Source organism: Alosa alosa, chromosome 12 (genome assembly GCF_017589495.1).
Source record: "Alosa alosa isolate M-15738 ecotype Scorff River chromosome 12, AALO_Geno_1.1, whole genome shotgun sequence".
Lineage (NCBI taxonomy): Eukaryota > Metazoa > Chordata > Actinopteri > Clupeiformes > Clupeidae > Alosa > Alosa alosa.
This window is the reverse complement of record NC_063200.1, coordinates 16,974,708-16,984,707: the sequence shown is the minus strand read 5'-3', so window position 1 is coordinate 16,984,707 and position 10,000 is coordinate 16,974,708. Positions and strand designations below refer to the sequence as shown.

Here is a 10,000-nt window from a genome sequence, read left to right as displayed (position 1 = left end):
AACTCATACACTGCCAGCAATGCTTGCACATCTAATTCCACTGAACAGACAAACCTTATTACTTTATGGCAAAACAAGTATATCCCCACCTCAAAACATACACACACAGACATACTCACACACACACTGAAATATACACAGTCACAAAAAGTTAAATCAAGTAATGACGGCTATATACGGACAAATTATTCTCTTTTAGCACAAGAACAGAGACCTGGAGATTTCATATTGCCCATCTTTTTAATCCCTCCCTCACACACACACACACACACACACACACACACACACACAGTCACGGGTGAATGCCCTTCTGGATAGCTGAATGCATCGCACAATTATTAAGTAAACAAACAAATTTAAAATAACAGAGTCAAACTGGCACCTTCACATGACCCTGATCTGATTTTGACCACAGACAGATGCAGATGTATCCGCGCAAGAAATCTTCATTCATACATGCTTTGAGATGACAGAAAATGGCTGGAAAAACAACAAAAGCCACGCTTGATTTAAGGCTCATCAATTTTACATATTTACCTCCGAGGTTTTGCACTTGGAACGCGACGCTTTCAGGGCTACTCAAGTCGGATCAACACGCATGGTTTTCATAAGAATGACGCGCACACGCACACACACACACACACGCACACGCACACGCACACACACACGCTATCACATAACACACAACACACACACACAGAGGGAAGAAGCAAGGACCCGCAAAGAAAAAAGTAACAAATCTACATTGAAGTCTGCATTCAACAAACGGCAGTGCGTTAATAATGCATCTCTCCTAATTAGCCAAAGGGACAGCCCACCATCCACAAACTGCTACGAGATTAATGCACAATTAATGCCAATCTAAAACACAACTAAAATGTTAAAGCAAAGCCTGTAACAGCACATGGGCCTACAAGTCATACAAAAGACTGTGAATAGATAGGAATGATTATAATTTTAATTTTTAATCATACTGTTCGAACAAACTAAAAACTATGCTCAGTTTAATAATATAATATGACTAGCATAATATGACTAGCAGTGCCTTAATCAAAGTCTTTCGCTAAGAGAAAGCGGTTAATTATTCGGGTGTTCTGGTAACCTCAGACTTATAAATATGGATTGTATGCGTTCCGTGACTGAAGGTGCTGAGAGCTAGCCAGCCCGATGGGGAATAGGCCTTTAGCGAGCTCGCCTTTGTGTTTACAGTCGCAGGGGGACTAATGCATATCCAAGAAAACCGAGAGGGCGTTTTCAATCAGACGAGAGAGAGAGAGGCAGAGAGAGAGAGAGAGAGAGAGAGAGAGAGAGAGAGAGAGAGCTCGGAGCACTATTTCCATCGCACAAAATGCCTTGACCTGAAAAAACAAAGGCGAATGATATTTAACTCAAACATATACGGTGGCGGTTCAATACAGAGCGTCGTCTCCCAGAGGGTGTGTGTGTGTGTGTGTGTGTGTGTGTGTGTGTGTGTGTGTGTGTGTGCATTGTTCGGCTGCGCAGGGAAGCGGGGAGTCACGAGAGTCACGCATCTCGCCAAGTGGAGTGGATAAAGCGCACGCCAATGACCACTCTGCTCTACTGTACATCATCAACGTCAGGGCAGGGCACTCTCTCCCCCTTCACAGTTCACACACATACAAACACATACACACACACACACACACACACAGACATGAGTGACTAATGTGCTCTCTGTTCCAATCAAAACACAAATGCGCCACGCTACGGCCGCACATGTCTAGTCGTGGTTCCTCGGTACCCGACTGAGAGGGCGGATAACAGAAGTGGGGCAGATTATAATCCAATTCGCATCTCCGCTCCAATCCTAAGCAACCTACAGAAACGTGCAGAGATTTAAACATTTAACGAACACTTCCTGGATCCCTGCTTTTTATCGAGTGTAATAACAACAGGCACTGTTGAATAAACTAAAAACTCAGAAAATGAAAAAGAGGACATTGGCGCATAGATGATTAGGCCCTGCTTGCAAACCGTTGTCAAAACATGGACTGACAGTGAAAATAAAAATGTGCATATATTCGTGGAAAAACAACCAATCATGACAAAATCAAGGGCAATGCTGCTTTATTGTATCTGACAACATTTACACACTTTAACCCACGCCAATCGAACCCAAACAGGCAACGACGATACAAGCACTTTTTACAGAGAGCCTGAACGAGTTGGTTTTTGTCATGAGAGGTTGTTTTTCCTCCACGTGTGTGTGTGTGTGTGTGTGTGTGTGTGTGTGTGTGTGTGTGTGTGTGTGTGTGTGTATGAAATATGTGAGAGAAGCCTGAAGCTACGGATAAGCGAAACGGAAGAGGCGTTTTTTTTTTATTGCATACAGTATGCCTCTCATGCCGCCGCTGCGAGCAGAGCCAGGCTTGCCTTGCGTGCCTGGCTGGCCGCCAGTTGACAACCCAGCTGGATATCAGTGAACACTGCAAACTCCATCCTCCCCCAACCCGCCTCGCAGTGTGTCACTTCGGGATTGTTTCCGCAGTACAAAGTTTATTCAACCTCTCTCTCTCTCTCTCTCTCTCACTCTTGGAGCTGCTGGACGGACCTCTGTTTCCGCGCAGGTCATCAGCGAACCGGACGGGAGATTTTTCTGACAGCGGCGCGATTCCTAATGAACAGCTTGTTGCGGGGAGGAATTTTTCTCTCCAAACTGTTTTTAGCCTCAATTAATGCCGCTGTCAAAACAAATGAGCGACGAGCGGCACGGAGCGGAGCAGGGGGACGCGGGCGTCCCGTCTGGACAGAGGAGGTCATGGCGCGAGCACACACACACACACACACACACACACACACACACACACGGACAGGACTGTGTACGTAGCACTGGGCAATGCAAACACTGGGGCCACAGTGGCTCTAGATATACATCACAGAGGCTGGGCCCCTAACATTAGCCTAGTCTGCATTTAGTCAGCAAATGACAAAACCAGTGCAGAACCTCAGGGGCACAGCAGGGGCAAACTTGCAAAGTCAACAAATGAAGTCTGCAAATATCCCATCAAATCAGTTTTAACACGTTTGGTCACTAACAGGAAATAGTAGCTACAGTTGCCTACAGTGGGTGCAAAACACCATTTTACAGGCCGGCGAAACAGGATTTTTCAGGATTAGCCCCACATGAAAGAGGCTAGGAGGAGAGCGAAGGCGCGAAGATTGATGGGATAATGTGTGTGTAAGTGAGGGAGAGGTGGCGAAGGAGGGGGGGAGAGAGAGACGGCTAGAAAGGAAAGAAGGTTAATTAGACCTTGTGGAGACCCATCAGTTTCAGACGAGGTAATCTGCAGTAAAGCTGGGCACCCCTCACATTCCAACTAGCATGTGACACAGCTGGCCGTTAGAGTTAGCATGTGATGCTGCAGAATGGTGCATGGCTACTACAATATACACCATGTGATAGGAAGTGTGTAGTAGCCTATCCATTAGAGTTAGCATGTGACGTAGTTGGTCGTTAAAGTTAGCATGTGGTGTTACATGGCTATTAGCACACACCATGCAATGGGAGTGTGTAGCATGGCTGTTAGTGCTAAGTGGAATAAAGAAGGCTGTTAGCTAGCTTTAGCATAGCATGTAAAAGGACATTACACAACATGCAGCAGTTAGGAGTAGTGACGTTTCAGATTAACAAACCAAACTCCGGTACCCCAAACTTACTCACAATTCATTAAAGCTGCAGTTGGCAAGATTTTTTTTTATCATATTTCACTGAAACCGACACTATGCTCCGACAGAACAACATAAATCAGCCGGTTTTAGAAAAAACCCTGCACTTCTACCTCCACCTAGAGCCTGTTATTTGTTTTGCAAAAATCCACAGCTCCCGGTTCTTCTGGTCAAATCAGAGCAGGGCTGTGTGACATCTGAATGTCAATCACAGTCTGGTGTAGTCTGGTGCGCACTGACAAGCACAAACTCAATGAGAGGGTGCTCTGTAGTAGTGGGGGAGGGGCACGAGAGTTGTAAACATTCAAAATTTTGGCTAAGTCCCTTCAATCTGTCAGACTCACCAACTGCAGCTTTAAATAGATTAAGGGGACCAAAGATTAACGCAGCCCCATAGAGTGGGGAAGGAACCCAGAAACGTCTAGTTTTTAGCGTTAGCATTTTATCACTTTCTGGTTCGTAAGAAAAAATCTCTTTGGGAAAATGTATGGGGTTCTTGAAAATACGGCTATAGAAAACCTTTGGTTTTCGGTTTGGTGAGTTAAAATGTATTTAATATTTGGTCTTTTGTCATGAACCAAAATGCTAAAACAAAAGCAGACTACATGTCAGCAGCAAGCAGGACCATTGAAAGGTATCAATGGACACAGATAAATCTTTTCTCACTCCCCTCTCATGTAACTTTTGTTCATGCCTAAAATATCTCATTTATACTATTCAACAGATTGTTGCTACCAATCCCTTCAGTAATTGACATGTTAACTTAGTTAACTACGTGATTGTTGTGAGAAAACTTCCTCAATTGGTACAGCCAAAGATCCTTAAACCCTCTCTGGTACAGCTAACTATGGTTATAGATTCTGCTCGACTTGTGACGTATTTCGCTAGGAGACAGTAGTCAGTAGTCAGTATTTTTCCGCTGGTAGCAGAGTTGTAGTAACTGTGATATTTTAGAGATTTAACAGGTCAAGTCCAAGTCCACAAGGAGACAACATACACGCTGATTTTATTGAAAGGAAACAAAATGTGAGGTCTCAAGGAGCTCATTAACTATCGGGAGCGTTATTTTTTTGATTTTCCTAAATTCTCATAGGGAATGCTGTAAAGGCTAGGCTAGCTCCTCAGAGAGTAAATGGTAACTTTAGCCTAATTCTAGCCTAAACCAAAATAAATAATTCCTATCAAAATACAACTACAAGAAAAGCCAGTTTTATGGGCTATATAATAGCATGGTGGAAAGTTTCAGAGATCAAAGAGGCACAAAGACACTTCATAGTATCATTCCGGTTCAAATAGTGCCTCAGAATACAAAAAAAAACTGTGTGGTTCTGAAGTTGAATAGTTCCTGAACTCTCAAGTTCCATAAAGTTCTGGAAGGCGGGCTATGGTTAACATGTGACTGAATGACACGCTGATGAGCTAGTCAGTGAGGGGTGTGTGTAACTGTGTGTATGTGACCAGGGGGCAATGGGCAGTTAGACTGAGACACAGGACAAGCCCAGCGGCTACTGAGTGTGTGAGTATGTGTGTGTGCGTGACGCAGGGCTTTGACGAGGCGGCAGTGTGAATTTGAGGTCTGCTCTTCTCCATGGGTCATGGCTCTGCTCAAACTCCCTAAACAAACTCTGCCATGCTACAGTAATCACAGTAATCAAGGCAAAACCCTGCCGACCTACTCCCCTCACAACTCTGTGTGTGTGTGTGTGTGTGTGTGTGTGTGTGTGTGTGTGAGAGAGACTGTCTGTGTCTCTGTGTGGCTGAGTGTAAGTGTGCGTACTTCTAATCTTTCTCAACTAAAGCGCCATGCACTCATTGAACACACACACACACACACACACACACACACACAGGGCCCTCCTTTATCTGGGAATAAAAACCAACAGATCCAACAGGTCACGGATAGCTGGGCACAGCCTGCTCCCATAGCTGTCTAAAAGGCACATTTACACTAATGTGAGTAGTGTGTGTGTGTGTGTGTGTATACGTGTGTGTGTGAGAAAAAGAGAGAGAGAGAAAGTAAGAGAGAGAGAGAGAGAGAGAGAGAGAGAGAGAGAGAGAGAGAGAGAGAGAGAGAGAGAGAGAGAGAGAGAGAGAGAGAGAGAGAGAGAGAGAGAGAGAGAGAGAGAGAGAGAGAGAGAGAGAGAGAGAGGATATGCATGCCAGTGATAGTAAGAGACTGTAGTGTATACTGTCTCTTTACATCCATCTGTGCGTGTGTGTGTCCATGTGTGCGTGCACACATGCGTGTTTATATGAATGTGTGTGCACATGTGTGTGTGTGTGTGTGTGTGTGTGTGTGTGTGTGTGTGTGTGTGTGTTAGGGCTGCACGATTTGGGGAAAATATCTAATTGCGATTTTTCTGACATATACTGCCATTGCGATTACAATTTTTGCGATATGATTTTTCAATGTGAATGATCTGATTCAGTACAATATCCCAAATGTCTCATTAATTTGTGCCACCGCTGACTGGTGAGCACGGCCAGTGCACAAGAAGAGCAGCGTCCCCTATGGACTGGGAAGCTCAAGCTCAAGAAGAATTTCTGTGCACCTCAAGCACTAGTACGCACACCCGCCAACCAGAAGTGGCACAGTCAAGGAGGAGGACATAAATATAAACGTCATAAATGTGACAAAATGAACTCTACACGATTATTTGTGGCTTTTGCGATTAGGTAATTGCATTGGTTCATATATTACGATTACGATTGCGATAATTGTGCAGCCCTAGTGTGTGTGTGTGTGTGTGTGTGTTCACCTGGTCTCTCCACGCCGGTTCCTTTGCTCTCCGCCAGCTTCTTGATGAGACTCTCCACTGAAGTGTTCTCGATGTTGTTTACAAACTCTTTCTGCACCTGAAATATTAAAAGGCACCAAAGAGGGCAACTGTCAGCGCGCGAGGCAGACTTCAAATGAACACTCACTACTCTCTGAAGGGAGGCACGGGCTGCCTCCGCACGACACCACACACACACACACACACTCTCTCTCCACTCCAAAGAGAGGCACGGGCTGCCTCTGTACGACACCACACACACACACACTCTCCCTTTCTCTCCACTCCAAAGAGAGGCACAGGCTGCCTCTGCACGACACCACACACACACACACACACACACACACACACACACTCTCTCCCTTTCTCTACACTCCAAAGAGAGGCACGGGCTGGCTCCACACGACACCACACACACACACACACACACACACACACACTACTCTCCCAGGGGGGGCACGGCCTTGCACGACAACACACCGCACACCACCAAAAGAAGACACGCATGGGTGTGTGTGTGAGAGACAAAGAGAGTGTGTGTGTGTGTGTGTGAGTGAGTGAAAAAGAGAGAGGATAGTGTGTGTGTGTGTTTGTGTGTTTGTGTGCATGAGAGAAAGAGGGAGAGAGAGAGGGTGTGTGTGTGTGTGTGTGTGTGTGTGTGTGTGTCAGTGAGAGATCAAGCGCAAGAGAGATCCTTGTAGTGTAAGTGAGTGATGATGTGTGTGTGTGTGTGTGTGTGTGAGAGAGTGAAGCTTGTGTGTGTGATTGCCGGTGTGTGAGTAAGAGAAAGAATTGCATAGTTTAAATGTAGTCATGGAAGTACTTTGGTGGTGGTGGTGGTGTGTGTGTGTGTGTGTGTGTGTGTGTGTGTGTGTGTGTGTGTGTGTGTGTGTGTGTGTGTAGGCTTGTGTGTTGAGTGTTTGTATCTACTTGTGTGTATGAGAGTAAGGGGTGTAGAGTGTGTGAGTGCATGGCATGAAGTGTGTGAGTAATGACAGATTATGCCTGTCGGGAGGTGCTTCATGTCTCTGTTTTCATAAGCACAAGGATTGAGGGTGTGACAAAGGCAATATGGTGCGCGCACACACACACACACACTTACATGTGCACGCTTGCCGTGAGGTAAACGTCAGAAAGCTGCGTTGTCATGCCTCCAGGTTAAGTGTTTTTTTTACAAAAACTACAGTGACAAGCTTGCACTCGGCAGATTTGTCTCTGGGGGGAAAAAAATAGTGTGTCTATGTAAGTGTGTGTGCATGACAATGTGTGTGTGTGTGTGTGTGTGTGTGTGTGTGTGTGTGTGTGTGTGTGTGTGTGTGTGTGTGTGAGAGAGAGAGAGAGAAGTAGAGTGTGTGTGTGTGTGTGTGTGTGAGAGAGAGAGAGAAGTAGAGTCCATTGCAGGCCTGGCCCATTCTGTCGTTTATTTTGACTGGCTGCTTGGCCCGCTGGTGTCATTTTGGGTAAAACAAGCAGATTTACAAGTTTTTGAGTGTGTGTGTTTGTTTGTTTGTTTGTTTAGATGTTTAGCAGGAAATTGGGGGCAGCCAAGTGAGTGAGTCATCTCCCATGATGACGACAAACAGAGTAATCCTGCCAGTGGCATAGAGCCTGTTTTCACACACACACACACACACACACACACACACACACACACAATGTTGTGATAAACAGACACACACACACAGATCTATAACTTTGGCTTGGCTCCTGCAGCATTGCCTCGTCTCTCTCTCTCTCTCTCTGTGTGTGTGTGTGTGTGTGTGTGTGTGTGTGTGTGTGGCTGGTATATCTCACACTCCTCTCAGAGGACATAATTGGCATGCAATCCTCTGAAGCTTGGCATTTAAACACACACAGACACAAACACAATTAACATGGAAGTTTACTTGGAGTCTAAAGAGAGAATGGAATACTGTGTGTGTGTCAATGTGTGTGTGTGAGCAAGCATAAATGTGTGGGTTTGTTTCAAAACGGTCATGAATGAAGAGGCATTATGCCAGCTTCAGTACTGATGGGCTGCCCTCTCTCTCCTTTTTCTCTCTCTCTCTCTCTCTCTGCCCATACGTGTCTCTATATAAGGTTCAATCACTGGTTCAATGGTTTAAAGGGAATTCAGAATCTGGATTTCTTTGCTGTGTGTGTTTATGTGTATGTGTATGTGTGTGTGTGCTGTGTGTGTGTGCGCGTGTTTGCGTGTGTGCGTGTGTTTATATGCTTGCATGTGGATGTGTTTATGTCTGTGTGTACAAGTGCGTGTGTGTGTTCAAGGCAGATATAGAGAGGAGCTCTGTGTGTGTGTGTGTGTGTAATTTCCCAGCTGTTTAGAAGAGCTATCACCCACCTTCAGGCTCTGTTTTAATTAACCACAGAGATGGCACTCAGTGCTGTGTGTGTGTGTGTGTGTGTGTGTGTGTGTGTGTGTGTGTGTGTGTGTGTGTGTGTGTGTGTGTGTGTGTATGTATAAGAGAGAGACAGTAAGTAAGTGTGTCTCTTTTGCGATATTCTCCTCATGGATGGACTTTCCAGTGAGAATGGATCCATGTCGCCCCCTGTGGTCCTTACAGGGATTGCAGCACACAATGCAATAATTTCCAGATTTTTATTTTCACCCAATGGTGGATCAGAATGAACTTTCATAAAATAATATAGTATATGTATAGTATATTAAAAAAAGTATAATTAATACAAAATAAATTAAAATAAATAAAAAATACATGCAAAATTAAATAATTAAACCTTCACACACACACACACACACACACACACACACAAACCAAATCAATAGACATAATCTTCTGATCATATGAGTTATTGAGTGTGTGTTAGTGAGTGTGTGTTTTGGATCGTGGTTTGTGTGTGCCGTGGTTGTAGGAGTGTGTGCAGTAATCAGCCGCCCAGCGAAGGAGACCTAAAGCCCAATGTGCTTTTGATCAGATTTTAATTGCTGAGCATAAACGCAGTTTCCTGATTCACCCTCAAACAATTACAGTGATCAAAGCCGACACTAATGCAGATGACAGACACACACACACACTCACATTCTGACACATACACACAGACAGACACACAAATTTGGATATGCACACTGGCTAGTCTCTCGCCACTGGCTGTGTATACATATGTGTGTGTGTGTGTGTGTATACATATGTGTGTGTGTATACATATGTATGTGTGTGTGAGTGAGTGAGTGAGTGAGTGAGCGAGTGAGTATAATTGTGTATAGTGTATAATAGCAATACATGATGTTATTGGAAATGTTTTAATCCCTTACTCACAGATTCAAATAAGAGATTGTGTGTGTGTGTGTGTGTGTGTCCGTGCGTGCGGCGCTTTCTTACCTCTCCGATCTGAACGTGTGTCTCTTCAACAGAACGGGAGTAAGACTGAATAATCTCCTTCATGTGTAGGATATGGTTCTCTTCAATGCCCTGAAATTTCTGTCACACACACACAAAGTTTCAGTAGTACCCTTGACTGAAATAGAAAAGCTCCTCTTCCGGAGACACTGAACCCATCTCAAGAGCATTAAAAACACA

At 44.7% G+C, this 10,000-nt stretch overlaps 1 protein-coding gene across 4 annotated transcripts in view; it reads right to left on the bottom strand.

The window, feature by feature from the left end:
• The window catches only part of fcho2 (FCH and mu domain containing endocytic adaptor 2), a 66,244-nt gene that overhangs the window by 28,772 nt on the left and 27,472 nt on the right, over positions 1 to 10,000 (bottom strand). For all 4 annotated transcript variants that reach the window (XM_048258236.1, XM_048258239.1, XM_048258240.1 and 1 more), the window contains exons 7-8: positions 9,803 to 9,901; positions 6,447 to 6,543 (exon numbers count right to left, since the gene is read on the bottom strand). In XM_048258236.1, the coding sequence (XP_048114193.1) occupies positions 6,447 to 6,543; positions 9,803 to 9,901 (196 nt within the window). The remainder of the gene's footprint in view (positions 1 to 6,446; positions 6,544 to 9,802; positions 9,902 to 10,000) is intronic.